The following is a 15,434-nucleotide window of genomic DNA, read 5'->3' as shown; positions in this document are numbered from 1 at the left end:
GTGATAAATATGGGAAGTTTATCCATAAAAGCACTGCAATTAATATGAAAATTCCTTTACTTTCTGAGCTGAAATTTCAAGATGAGAAGATTGACAGACTTTTTTTGAAGGGTAAACTTTTTAAATCATGAAGAATCCCCATTGAAACCCATTTTACATTTTTTTCATTTGCTTCATTTAAGTGATATCTCCTACTTTGCCTTAGTGACTGATCTTAATTTTAGTGTTCATTGTGAACCGAACTGAATTTGTGTCCCGACAGCAGCAAGACAGCGAATACATTCAGTGGAAATTTGACAAATTGTGGAGAGGGAATTTCATTTCACTTTATGGAATAATATCCCTTGCAGAATATATATCTTGTAAATATTGTTTAAAGTTTGGAATAACTTAGTCCAAAATTCTGATTCTTCTTGTCAGTATTACTGATGATTGTAATTTACTTCTTTTGAAGCTTGCGTATTATGTATAGAAGCTTTTGATATTTGCTTTTAAATGCACAAGATACTTCTTTTCCATTTGAGCCATTTTATCCTACTCTTTTTGTCTCAGAGTCAGCTGCAGCTCCAATCACTGCCAGAGCCTAGTCCTGGGGATTCTAAGACTCTGACATAATCATTTGTTTTTTTGAGGTACTACAGATATATCTGAATGATTTCATACCTGTCAAAGAGTTAATTGTTTCTTGGTTTTTGAAGCCATATTCTGTTGTGGACCTTTGCTTTATTTGTTGTTTGTTGAGCTGTTTCTGAGCTGACTGCGATATAAGTTCCTTAGCTCTGCAAATGTTTACTAATACCGGATTTTATAAAGGGAATGATTTGTGCTTTTGAGCATGTGCCGTAAGCTTTATAGATTATGATCCCTACTGCTTTGTTCCTGTCATGAGGTATGATTTCCAGAGGATTATTTAGGACATTTTTTGACTGCTGTGTACTAAAAGTTTGTACTAAAATGCAAAGAACATGAAGATTTGCTTGGTTTAAAGTGTACATTCTGGGATGAAAGTGAGAAGGGGAATAGCAGGGTCAGGTGTAATTTCTAGTTTTAACTTTTTGAGGACTCTGCATACTGATTTACATAATGGTTGTACTAGTTTACATCCCCATCAAAAATGTGGAAGGCTTCCTTGTATTCCTGTAGTCTTGCCAGAATTTGTTATCATTTGATTTCTCGATGATGGTCATTCTTTCTGGGGTAAGATGGAATCTCAGTGTTGTTTTAATTTGCATTTCTGTAATGGCCAGCAATGTTGAGTATTTCTTCATGTATTTATTGGCTATTTGTACTTCTTCTGAGAACTGTCTATTCATTTCACTTGCCTAGTTTTTAAAATTTTTTTAGTTTTTGTTTTTTTTCTGGTACTGGGAATCAAACTCATGACCTTGCGCTTGCCAGGCAGGTGCTGTGCCACTGAGCTAAATCCCCAGCCCTCACTTGCCTAGTTTTGATTAGGTATTTTATTTGGGGAGGTCTAATTTTTTGAGTTCTGAAGAGTTAAAGACATCATATTACAGTGATACATGTATACCCGTGTTTATAGCAGCACAATTCATAATAGCTAAATCTTGGCAGGAGCCTGTATATCCATCACCAGATGAACAGATAAAGAAAATACGGTATTTACGGATGATGGAGCACTACTCTGCCATAGGAAAGATAAACTTGAGTTATTTGTAGAAAAATAGATGCCCTTGACACTATAATGTTATGTGCAATAAATCAGACACGCAAGCTTAAATATTGCATAGCTTCTCATTTATATGAGAAACTCAAATTATAAGTATAAAGAGCAAGATAAAAGGTAGATAACAGGAAATAGGGAGATCTTTTTCAAATAGGAAGGGCATCAAGAGATGGAAGGGCACGAAGGGAGGGAGAGGGGTGAAAAAAAATTCTGTCCATACACCATCTCCATACAAGGAATGTAGTCATTATGTACTGTAAATATACTAATAAAAATTACATGCAGTAAATCAGTTCAAATAAAGTGTACTTTCCACCATCATCCTTAAATTCCACTTAAAAGTACAAAAATAAATTGCTTAGTTTTTTTTTTTTTTTTAAATCTTAGAATGCTACTGGTAAGTAATTCATAATGGTCAATTCATTTACTAAAAATGCATCTGCATTGCTACCTGTACTTAGTAGCCTTCTGTGAAAGGGTCTTCCTGCATTTAAGTTTTTGTTTTAGCATGTTAAATACACTTAACTAATTACTTCTTTTCATATAATATAGCTAAAAAGCCTGAAGTTTTATTGCCCAGAAAAGGGATATTTTTTAAGTATATCCACAAATAATGAAAATGGAAAGAATAATTTGTTTTTCACTTTTGTTGTTAATGAATTTCGTTTTAAAAGTAACATTTTACTTCTTTAATATGATTTTCCTTTCCTAATAGATAACTGCCTACAATAGACGCACCTTTGAGACTGCAAGGCATAATCTGATAATTAATATAATGTCAGCAGAAGGTAGGTGTGGAAAATATGTTGATGATAATTTTCTTCTTTATAAGAAATATGTCATTTCTTATATTTCTATTTTACAACTATAGTTATATTTTGTACTTATTTATTTTTTAAAAATATTTACCATAGATTCTAGTTCTGTAAGGATTGAACTGTATCTTGGGACTGTTTCCTTGAAAAATTATCTAACAAGTTCCAATTGTTAGAATGACGAACACCTTTGAGGTACACATGCTCAAATTCTAAGTGACTTACTAAGAATTTTGAAGGTTAGGGACAAAGGAAATATTCCGAGTGTTACACTCTCGAATGTCTTGAGCTCTTTTAGCAATTGACTGGGAAATATCCGTATTACTAAAAGCTAGTTAAAATTAACGGCTCATAGAAGAACCCTCTTTATACTCTGATGTTATTTGTGAAATGATAGGAGAGGAAGTGATACCGAATTTATTCCCTCTGAAAATGGTACAATAATTACATTAGGGAATTTTTTCATTCTGTTTGCTAGTAAAATTAAAAACAAATAATCAAAATGCAGCACATTTAACCAGAATCTACTAATTTGGAATTTATGACAATTCAGTGGGTTTGGTAATCCATTCGTGGAAAGACTGCTAGGAAACTTGAACTCCCTTAAGTGAATTCTTTCCAGGGCAATCTCAACTGTAGACAGCAGATGCACAAGTTAAATTTTAAGGTGATCTTCACATATTAAAAGCAGGTCCAAGGGCCAGTTCTGTGGGCCTAGATAAAAGACTTTCTCCCCACTCTCCCCCTGCCTAGGGCTTTTAGTAGATGTTCAGTTGTGGGTCAGGGAGACTTTTGGTCTTGATTATAGCTGTGATTGGATGCTTGTGTCCAATCCAAGCTAACTGTGTGGCATTGGAATACCCTTATGAGCAGAGCGATGGTAAAGTTTTATTTCTCCTTGGCTATTAATCGTGAGTTATACAGTTATATTACAGAGGGCTGTGGCCATTGGTCCTCACCCTTGAGCTCTCAAAGGGACTCAGATCTCTTTATCACACCTTGCTCCTCCTCCTTCTCCAGACTTGCTCCGTGTTGTGGGGGTACACAGGGTGGGCCTCTTAGGTTGTGTTCTTACTGATGCAAGGGAACTCATGATCAAGAAGATGTCAGTGGAAGACTGCTAGACCACCCAGTGGCCAAGAGTGGGTGTTAAGGACTGTTTGTGTGAATCAGGGGTTTGCAGCTGTGATGCCGAGGGATGGGCCATAAATGAGTTTTGGAAGTCCTCACCTCCATGCCAGGCAGAGGGGGCACTTAAAGGTCACACATGTGTCCTTGCTGGTCTAGACAGGGTATATATGCTAGGATGAACATCTTTGAGCATGGCCTTCACTCACGCTGTTTGTCCCAGATAAGGTTTAGAAAAGGAAATAATTGTTGTAAATCCGGGTAATCGTGCTTGGTCCAGTTCCCTGCCCAAGTGTCTCCTGTTCTGAGAGATCGAATGGGAAATTTGTCATGTAGACTCACAAGGCATGGGGCTCTAGGAGGTACATAAGGAGATTCTCTGTGGGTTATCACCTCACTAGCCTGCCACCAGTCTGCTGACCTACTGTTCTCTTGGCCACTGTGACTTCCAAATATAGCAAGCATGGGATTTCCCCAGAGTTAGAAAGCTACCGTGACTCATCCTTGGGAGGCCTGGCAGCAGCTTCTGGCCCAGGAGCAAGCAGGCAACTGCATGAGAATTTGTGAAGGGCTGGGCGCAGTGACAGGCTTATGTCCTGTCTCAGGCAGAGAGCCATGAAGCAGGGTCGCGTAGATCAGGAAAAGCCAGATAATAATAATTTTCTAAAAAGTAGTATGAATAATCTTTTAAAAGCTCTACATGCTCTCCTGGAAAACTAGATGTAAAATCATTGAATGAAGTGAATGATTACAGACTCCTGACGTATTCAAAAACTACATTTGGTATTAATTACAAATGTTACATTATCTATTGCCAAGAAACTCTTCTTTGTAATTCATTTCTGCATGACTGTGTTTAGGGAGAGGGTAAATGTCCCATGATTAAGCTACTATTTATCTGGATAAAAGAGAGAGGGCATCTTGCATAAACAGGAAGCTTCTCTGCATGCGAGAATCATATTAGAGAGTACTGCAAATGGGCTATGCATTGAGCAAATCTAGCAAAATCATAAGCAGAATGGGTACAGTGCAGGACAGAAGTAAAGAGCTCTCTGTAACTAAAGCTTGAAGAGCTAAATCTTCAGGAAGAATTGCCATACCCTTGACAACTAAGCCCTGAAGCCAGAGTTTCTTCTTGGACTTCAGCTCTGGCATTCCATGTCTTTTAATATCAGAGGGGCTTCAAAAGAAGTAAGGTTGGGCCAAGGATATAGCTCCGGGTATAAGCACCTGCCTGGCAGGCCAAGGTCCTGAGTTCAATTCCCGGTACCAAAAAAAAAAGTGAAAACAAAAGAAGTAAGGTCATATTTTGGGTGCTTAGCATGTATTTTTTAGTTGTTTATTAGGAGTAAAAAGTTTTATAGAGGATCCATGAGAATTTTGTTGAAATAAATCAGAGGGTATGCACAGTATAATTACTACGGGGGACTTTAAATATGTGTACACTACAGAAATGTTTTCTTGTCCTTTTAATGAATACAGATAATTGATCATTTTATACTAATATAATGAGATAAAATTTTAATATTGTGTAAATTCTTACTGTGTTTTAGAACACTGCTGGAAATTTGTTAGACAGTCTCCTTTAGCATAGAGAATAATTGCATGAGGTAGGTGCCTGGACCTCTCTGAAGACCAGCTTCCCATCTTTCACTAGAGGAAATGTACAAAGACCTGCTTACCTCTGTCTTATAACCCGGTCTGCTTCATTATAAATATTTCTTAAAACTTAATCCTTATTATTACAAAGGTAGTATTAAATAAAGAGAAAGCTGGGGCTTTTTTTATCTTAATGGAGCAATCACTTTACCAAATATGGTTAGTGATTCAAGAGTAACACTTGAAAAACAAGTACTTTTTGTATTTACTATAGTTTATTACATTGAGAGTAAACTTTGGGGTTGATTTAAAACATTAACTCAGAAATTGTTCAAAGGGGAATTTTGATGAGACTTGAGCAGAAAGCTCACTAAATTTACAATGATATGAGATACAGAATTGCATGAAATTTTCTAGGATATTTAACGATAGAATGATTTTCTAGGATATTTAACTATAGAATGATCAAAATAAAATTGCTCTGACCAGTAAGATTCTTATTAAATATATAGTCAATATTTATTGTACAAAAAGGTAATGCTTTAACTTGCTCCAAACAATATTAATTATATTAGAAATTTAAAATGCAGATTTAGGTTTCTTTATCCTACCCAGTAATCATAAAGTGTTCTGCGGGATTTTATTATATTGTAGACAGTGTTCCGTGTCTTATGTATACTGTCTTTTTAGGTCCTTCATCTGTTATACAGAAGGCCTTTAAAGTTAGGGCAGCCCTTCCTCGGTTTTCACAGGCCTTGATTCCTGGGGTACTGCAGTCTGTGAGGATGCTTGGGTCCCTTATAGAAAATGACCTAAGGGGCTGGGGATTTAGCTCAGCGGCACAGAGCCTGCCTGGCAAGTGCAAGGTTGTGAGTTCGATTCCCGGTACCGGAAAAAGAACAAAAAAACAAACAAACAACGAAAATGACCTAGATTTGTCATTACCTATACATATCCTCCTGTTTACATCATCGCAGGTTACTTCTGTCTCATACAATTCAAATACTATGCAAATAGTTGTTATATTGTATTGTTTATGGAATAACGATGAGAGAAAGTCTATGTAAGTTCAGTACAGACACAAGTGTAAAAATAAACACACTTTGGTTCTACCATCGGTATCATCTGAGAATGTGCAGCCTGTGGATATAGAGAACAGATTGTTGTCCTACGGCTCCCTACTGCTAGGATGATGACAGGACTTGACACACCTCGAATTGTTCTTTTGTTTCTCGTTTTCAAAAGGTACTTCATTAAAGATGTGCATACCCTTTTTTCGTTTTACCAAAATTAGACTTCCCATTGCCATATCAAGCAGAATTCTTCATTAAAAACATGAATGTGGAGGAAATGTTGGCCAGCGAGGTTCTTGGAGACTTTCTGGGGGCAGTGAAAAACGTGTGGCAGCCGGAGCGCCTGAATGCTATCAACATCACGTCAGCCCTGGACAGGGGCGGCAGGGTGCCCCTGCCTATTAATGACATGAAGGAAGGGTAAGCAGACCTGAATCTCCTTGCCTTAAATATGGGTGTTTTAATACGGTGAAATTATCAAACTTACTAGAGATAGAAAATAGCCTATTGCGTTTTGTTTTTTAATAAGAAATGGATAGTATAAAGATAGGGACATCCTAGCAATTTTCTGTATTGACAAAGAGATTGTGTTAATGGTTTTTAACTCTCAGGTCCTAGGTCCTGCGCTATCTAATTGTAGATCAGGATTAGCATCCTAAATGATAGCACTCAATCTTTTCTACCTTCCACAAAGCTGATTATTTAGGGCTGTGAATTTCAGTGGAAATTGATGCCCAAGTTATCAGCTGTAGAAGGATACGCCGACTGCTGTAATCTTATTCTAGGAAACTATTTCTTCGCCTTTAACATTCTTTCCACCATGTGTCGTTGACTGATGGCTGGAGCGAATTTGAAACCCATCCCTGTGACAGGAGAGCCTAAAGCCTGGCCTTGTCACTCATAAGCTGGGTGACATTGGCAAATGCGGGACCCCTCCGTGCCTCAATTTCCTCTTCTGGGGATAGCCCTTGCTCTCAGCGTTGTTGTAAGGATTAAATACATTGGAAAGGAATTTGTCAGTTCTCATGCAGTGCAAATATAAGTGTGACTTGTGTCCTTAGACGTCGAGGAACGCCCCCGCCTGGGTAAATTGAAAGCATCAATGTTGATATCAAGTTGAACTTTCACCTGTGATTTCTCATCTGTAGATTGGAGCAGAATTGCTTTTCCTCCCACCCTGTAGCGTACAGTATGTGGAATAACTCTAGCTCCTCTTCTGCCTGTAGCCCTCCTGGTAATGTTTTTGTACAGCATATACCTGGAATTAACTAGCGCACCCTGATTAGTAAGGATTAGATTTCAGAGCAACTTTAAAGGAGAACTTTGTTGAAAATAACAAAAAAGATCACAAGTATATATAAGTGAAGTCTGAGGGAGTAGGCAGAAGGGAGATGGGAAAAAGAAGTGATCTATAAAGTCCAACTTACAAATTTTGGAATTAACTTTTATCTTCTACATGATAGCGGTGGATTTTGAAGTCAGTCAAGCACACCTAGAAGTGCTCAGAGGAAAATAGTCAGTTTATCTCTTGTCTATATGCTAGTGGGCTTTCTGTGTGAAAACATAATTCTAAAGCTTAAATTTTCACTGCAGAGTTACAACAGGGATCTCTTTCCTCCTGAGTAGAACAACAAAAAAGCAGAGCCACAGAACAGGATGGACAGGTCGCTCCTCCTGAAAGCATTCTCTAAGTTTGGAACTTTTCCAAGAGTTTTCCTACTGTGTTCCATGACAGTTTTTTTTTTTTGGTTTGTTTTTTGTTTTTTTTCCGGTACTGGGAATCGAACTCACGACCTCGTGCTTGCCAGGCAGGCGCTGTGCCACTGAGCTAAATCCCCAGCCCCTCCATGACAGTTGTTAAAACAACCACCAAAAGGTGTTGAAGGAAACAGTCCAAAAACCAGCCACTGGTGGAGTTTTTCATAGCTGTATTTCCTGCTGGGCTCATGAGTAGTGCACTTTTTTGCTTTTAATTTTTTTGGGTTTTTTGAGACAGGATCTCACTATGCAGTTCAGGCTGGCCTTGAGCTCACTTTGTAGCCCAGGCTGGCCTCAAACTCGCAACGATCCTCCTGCTTCAGCCTCCCGTTCCGAGTGCTGGGATTACGGGTGTGTGCCACCACGCCCGGCTCAGCTGCACTTTTAAAACCTGAACTACACTAAGATGAACCAAGCTACTCCGTAAACCAAACTCTGACCATGCAGTGCTGTGCAACTACCACGGTACCTCAGTTGTCGAACTTAATTCATTCCAAATTCATGTTCAAACACCGAAAAGTTCAAGAACTGAACACACTTTTCCCATAGGAAATAACAGCAAAGCAAATAATTGGTTCTAACCCCCCAAAATTACACTTAAAATTTCATTTTCCCAGGAATTTAGCAAATTTTGCAGTGGTTTCTTTCTTTAATTCTATTGGGTTTTTCACCGTTTTTCTCTCAGCTTTACTGCTGGTATCATTAACTTTCTTGGGAACTATCATTACAATATTTTATGCAAATAAAGCACACAAAAAAGCACAGAGACCAATGTTTTGAGGTACTGACATGCACTGTATATGGGCCGGGTGAGAGTGGTGCTCAAACCAAAGTGCTACCCCTTTGTGTCCGGGGAGAGACGTGATGTGCGACTTACTCTTGCTCCGTACAAGTTGGATTTTCAGTTCAATTATCAAGCAAAGTTATGAACACTAGGCAGATTGGTTTTGAACTGTGCTGTTTGAGTAGTGCAAAGTCCAAGCTTGGGGCTGTTCGATTACTGAGGTATCACTGTATGTCCATCCTGAGGATCACCTGAAGAGCATTAGAAATATGGATGGGGGGCTGGGGATTTAGCTCAGCCACAAAAGCGCCTGCCTGGCAAGCGCAAGGTCGTGAGTTCGGTTCCCGGTACCGGAGAAAAACCAAAAAAAAAAAAAAAAAAAAGAAATATGGATGGGTTGCTGGCCTCCGATATCCATTAGAGATTCTTATTCTTTGAGCCTAAGGCTGGGCCTGAGCATGTGACTCTAAATTAAGAACAGAATTTTTGCCCTCCGCGTACTTGTTGAGAATTCAATCATTAGCTGACTGACCCCCAACACCTGCTGGAGGGTGGCATATGCTATCAGCTATTTGCGAGAGTCAGTCCCGTGGCATTTATCTAGACTCTTGTCTCAGATCCCTTCCCAACTTGAAATGCTTTCCATGAGTTTTAATTTAATGTTAAGCCTTAACCTTTACAAAGTATTCTTATGAGAAGGCTTTTAAAATAGCATTTCTATAAATTGTACCCAGTGCCAACTCTATTACTGCAGAGGCCCTGTGCAAGCCCTGATGAAATAAGATCCTACTTGACTTACAATTCCAGGAGAAAAGTTTATCCCTGGACATAACTTTGCGTGTCTCCTTTTGTTGTCATATAAGGAATAGTAACAAAACAATTATGTTATTAGCCCCGTGCCTTAAATTTCAAAATAAACCCCACGCTTACATCATCTTTGTTGCTTTCTTTTCCCTTTCATGATGTATACTGTGTCTCAATTCACTTAATACACTTTTTGCCTCTATATTTTCTTTGCAAATATCATGGGCTTTAAATCCTTTTAAAAATGAGATAGGGAAAAGACCAAGAGATAGGGCCAGAAATAACCAAGGAATTACATTCATTGCTTTTCTAAAATTCTACTTAAAAACATGTACATACTTCAGAAGTACTAAGCAGATAATAATTGCGCTCTGCTGAATACTTACCACAAAACTTGGTCCTAGATTCAAAGAAGCAAAGATCTCTATGAAATGATCTCCTTTACTAGTAGCAGCCGTGATCTGTTACATGCAGATTGTTTATATTTAGTATGTGTAGTCAAATAAATGGCAGATGACTAAGAAGAGCTGTCACTAGTAGACCATATAATAAAACTGTCCCTTCTGTGGCCTAAAGCACCATTCAGTGTCGGTCATCAAGGACCCACCCCTCAACATTCCAGCTCCTTATCCTTCTAGAGGAGCATTTTCTCATCTCTGCGGAACTGACAGGTTTCAAACTTCTCCTAAACTGAACCAAAAACAGTTACACAGATTTAAAAACAAACAAACAAACAATTATACAGATTTACTTCAAAGTGAGTAAGCTTCTGCAAAGCACGGCCAAAAAGATTTGTTTTCACTTGCTAGACTTGTAACCCCGGTGCAACTGTGCTGTCCGTGAACATGGTCCCTGCATCGCTTTTGCGCCTGACTCTGAGCCAGAGGTAAAGGCCTTGTGGATGTATTTAGCCTGATAGAAAGCTGGTGGAAAGCAGAGCGGGTTCGTATTTCACTGGAGGCATGTTGTAGCTGCGAGCCACGGCTGAATGATGTGGTGTAAATGGTGGCTATGTAGGGAATGATGGGGTGTGAGGATTAAAGAATATGCTCACTTTTCATAAGAGATTGTCAGAGCTACCACTGTTTCCTCTGGTTACCAAAGCGTGTGGATCTAGCCTCAATCCGCAGTAGAGAATCCTAGTATATCCTTAGTCTAGACCATTTTATAAAACAGTCCCTCTTGTTAACTACGTGGGTCTTTGCCCTCCATCAGAGATGACCTCAGTGAAAAGGTGCGTGATGAGAAAACTGCCAGCCCTTTCCTGCAAATATTGGCCCTATAGAAAGCCGTTCTGCTGGGCCAGTTTTGAAATTGTCCTTGTCCTTGTGTTATTAAATTACTTTAATTCTTAAGTAATATCCCTCCTGTGTTTTGGTGCACCTATCCCTTCTTTTATAAAATAGTGATGAGAGGAGATAGAAGTTTTTGAAAATACCTTTAAAATAAAAGTTGGAAACTCATCAGTCCATTTTTATCTGTATAAAAAATAAATACATGCCCATCGATGCTTGATACCTATTCTGAGTTGTCATTTAACATTAAGTACTTTTATGGGAGAAGATTGTGTTCATTTCTAGAGTGCAGCAATTTCAAAAATAAAATGTATGCTCACAATCCAGGTGAGTAATTAGATAATCACAACCAGTGTTGTGACTCCTCCCTCCCTTCACATCCGGGGCTGAACAGGGTTTATAGAGGAAGTAGATTCTGATCCAGGTTGGAAATGTGAGTTCAAATGAGCCTGCTGAGAACATGAGAACGAGGAGCCCTCGGGAGAGGTCATGCTCGGCAGAGCCTTGAGGTGTAGAACATGGTGCATTTAAAAAGCAACCTAGAGGGGCTGGGGATTTAGCTCAGCAGCAAAGCGCCTGCCTGGCAAGCGCAAGGTCGTGAGTTCGGTTCCCGGTACCGGAGAAAAACCAAAAAAATAAATAAATAAATAAAATAAAAAGCAACTTAGCACTGGAACTCGGGGGCAGGATTCCGCAAGTGATAGTTACAAAGGGCACAGAGACCAGGCCATGTAAGACCTTGTATATCAGAAAAAATTGTGTGGCTTCTATCCTGAAGCATTAGAGACCTTTGCAGGAAAAGGTTGATAGCATTTTAGAGAGGCCACTCTTGTAGAATAAGAGGGAGACTGAAGGGAGCGAGTGCTGCATGGATGTGGGGATTGGGATTTTGGGGGACCTGATGGCATCGCATTCCTTGCTGAGGCACAGGAGTGAGAGGAATGTAAATGGGTGAGCAAATTCTTACAGAACTAAAAGCCACTAAACCTTTCAGATCTGTAGGAAACAGTCAAACCGCTTGCTTCAGTAGTGAGAACAGTTTTACGTTTGTACAGTTTTACTCTCCTTTCTCTTTTGATTTAGACACAGCAGAATTATTGATCCCATAATAGTTCCTCATTTTTTTTGTTGTTGTTGTTACTGTCATTGGTTTGTTTGACAATAGATGTTTTATTATAGTCTCGTAAATGTTTAGTTCTTTTTTTTTGATGAGTTAATTGGCGATATCTAGGGAAAAAAGGAATGGAAAAGCAGGCCAAAAGTGTGGCACCATTGTTTTTGAGAGCTCCATTGTTATTTATAATATCAGGCAACATGTAACATACATGGACACATTCTTCTCCGACTGTCTTCTGTCTCATATGCACAAAAGAAAGACTAAACTGTATTCATAAGTCACAGCTAGAGGAATCATAGTCACTGAGTTTGTTTATCTTGCTCTTGATGAAGAAAAGTAGAGTTTTGAATTATTTGCGAGTCACTTGGTCCTTATATTTTTTGTTTGAAGAGCTCCATAAAGAGATGCTGCCTCCAAGAAGGGACATAGAATTGTTCAAATTGGAAGAAAAGAAAATTCTTCTTAAGAAATGATTCTATCTAGTGAATAGCAGTTTCTAACGTTTTCATTAACATTTGTAGAGAGCCTTTTACTTGTTATTTATTATACTCCTAGCTCATCTGTTTACACGTGTGAAAGTTTGAAAACATGCTAAGGTCAAAAAGGTGAAGGCTGTGCTCATTGTGCTATATAAAAAGTTTAAATTCATTCATATATAAATTGGGTCTCTCATGGCTAAAAGGAAAACAGGTTATAAAATACACAATTTTAGCATGTGTGGGACAACGCTATTGTTGCATATGGTGTCATACAAAATTACATACTTTAAAAACCCGACATGTTCAAACTTACTGATTCTACAGAATAATAATAGCCCCTTTTTTAACCTCTATGGTTAAAAGTCTCTGCTGCTCTTGAGCATAACATTTGTCCTCTGCTTTTAATTGTGATACTATTCATTTCCACTCATTCCTTCATTCAGCAAATAGGTTCCCTGAGGACAGTGGCAAAGACTGGGTACAAGAATAGTGAGGGGTTATTGCTTCACGCCCCATGTAAGGTGATGGTGACGGAAAGTGGAGTTGTAGCATATTTAAAAACATGTAGCAGGGAGATGGAGCAAAGTGGACACGTGTGTAAGAGAGTTATTTCAGGACAAATGTCAGAGACTGATGATGGATTGAAACATGGAAAGAAGGAGGAAAGTCAAAGATAGCAGTGCTTGAGTTTGTGACTTGAGCCTCAGAAACTGCCAATCACCGAGGGAGGAGGAGCTAAAAGGCAGCACAGGTGGAGGAGGGGTGATGATGAGCAAAGTTCAAAACGTCATCACTTTGAGAAGTTTTTGGATCGTCCAAGTGGAGAAGAAAGTAACATGGCAGTGTGTGTCAACTGTTGTGTTCCCCCTTCTAGGCATCCACAGAGGTAGTCTTTGCAATATTATTTATAACATCAAGAAATTGGAAGCAACTCTGCGTTCAACTCTGAAATAATTGCTGAATAAATCATTTGCACTTAAAAAATTATATTGCCATAAAACTATAATTACAAAGACTACAATATGGAAAGTGCTTCGGATGCATTAAGTGAAAAAGCAGGATACAAAATTATATTTTAGAGATGATTGCAATTAGGCTAAAGTATATGCATTTGAAAAATATTCTGCAAGGTGCATTGGAAAATGAAAATGGTTATCTAGGTAATATAAATGAGTTCTGTTTTTATGTCCCAAGTTTTCTGTAATGTTTTTATATTGCTTTTATAATTTAAGGGAAAAAAATTTCCAAAGCACCCAATACTCTTAGGCCCATTTATGTTATATTTAAATCAATTAATTTAAAATCTTACTACTTATGAATGCAAATCACTGTCATAATTAAGCAAGAGTGCTTTTAACAGTTGTAAGAAACATTCTTTTGTTTCTGTTTACAATATATTTCACAGTCATCGAGAGAAAAATGCGGTGTTAGCTAGGCAATTAAAAAAAAAGAATAAAATTGACTTTCTTTGAAACTTAAAAGTAATAACTTGATTAAAATGGATGATGTTTATATTCATTGCTCATCAAAATACTTTATCACTGCTTTATTACATCTAATTTTATTGAAATGTTTAAAAACTTTGATGCCATCATTTTAAAAATACGTTGTTTCAAATGAAGCATATGTCCTAGTATAAATTTAATGTAAAAAGCCAATGAATTTATGTAATTGTATTCTGAAACACAGTTATCATCGCAAACTTAGCTGTGACCTCATACTTATATTGGCATAGCTTGAATTTTTGTGCTACACTCTTATTTTTGAAAATAGCAGTTTTTTTAAGGTATAATTTACATACCTATTTGGACTGTACAATATTTTGGATTTTAGGAAATTTACAATTGTACAGCCATTCACTAATCATTTTGGAAAACTTTTATCATCTCAAAACTCTTCACCCCCATCTCTGAACTCATTAGCAGTTACCTACCACAAACCCCAACCACTGACAACCACTAATTTATGTGCCGTGTCTATAAAATTTTCCTATTCTGCACATTTCTTATAAATGGAGTCATGTAATATGTGTTCATCATGACTGGCTTCTTTTATTTGGTATAGCGTTTCAAGTTTAATCTATGTTGTAGAATAACTCAGTATTTCATTGTATTTTGCTGAGTAATATTCTCTTGTATCAGGATAGAAACTACCTTCTGTTCATTCATTCATAAAAGCATTTGGATTGCCTTCACTTTTGACATTGTGAATGATATTGCTATGGACATTCGTGTGCAAGCTTTTGCCTGCATGTATGTTTTCTTGTCTCTCAGTTATATCCCTAGGAATGGAATTTCTGGGTGATACGGTAACTCTGTATTTAACCTTTTAGGACGTGCCAGACTGTTTTCCAAAGCAGTTATACCACTTTACACTCCCACTAGCAGAGTAGGGGATTCCACTTCCTTCACACCCCCAACAGCACTAGCTACTATCTGTGTTTTTTATAATAACCATCCTGGTGGTAGTGAAGTGGTACCTCATTGTGGTTTTGATTTCTAGTTTGCTGATGGCTAATGCAGAGCATCATTTCATGTACCTATCGGATATGTGTATATCTTCTTTGGTGATGTGTCTGTTCAGATCCTTTGGCATTTTTAAATGGAATTGTCTAGTTTTTTAAGTTATATGAGTCTTTGTATATTCAGATACAAGTCCTTTATCAGATACAGAATTTACAAATATTCTCTCCCATTCCGTAAATCGCCTTCATTTTCTTGATGTTGTTTCCTGTTTCCCTTCCCCTCCTCTCTTTCCTTGCCCTCGGTGCCCTGGATCCCTTCTTTTGCAAAGATCTATTTCCAGTTTCCTTCTATCATTCCTTTGTTTTCCTTTTTATTTGTGTTTTACCTTACTCAGATGAGAGATACCATACAGTATATATTTGTGCCTGAT

General features: G+C 37.9%; 1 protein-coding gene across 7 annotated transcripts in view; it reads left to right on the top strand.

The window, feature by feature from the left end:
- Positions 1 to 15,434, top strand: part of Sgce (sarcoglycan, epsilon) — a 73,316-nt gene that overhangs the window by 31,870 nt on the left and 26,012 nt on the right. For all 7 annotated transcript variants that reach the window (XM_005388049.2, XM_005388048.2, XM_005388045.2 and 4 more), the window contains 2 exons: positions 2,403 to 2,475; positions 6,524 to 6,722. In XM_005388049.2, coding sequence (XP_005388106.1) covers positions 2,403 to 2,475; positions 6,524 to 6,722 — 272 coding nt within the window. The remainder of the gene's footprint in view (positions 1 to 2,402; positions 2,476 to 6,523; positions 6,723 to 15,434) is intronic.

Source organism: Chinchilla lanigera, unplaced genomic scaffold (genome assembly GCF_000276665.1).
Source record: "Chinchilla lanigera isolate Chin_1 unplaced genomic scaffold, ChiLan1.0 scaffold00031, whole genome shotgun sequence".
NCBI classification, from domain to species: Eukaryota; Metazoa; Chordata; class Mammalia; order Rodentia; family Chinchillidae; genus Chinchilla; species Chinchilla lanigera.
The sequence above is the reverse complement of the archived record's forward strand: the minus strand, read 5'-3'. Positions and strand labels throughout refer to the sequence as shown.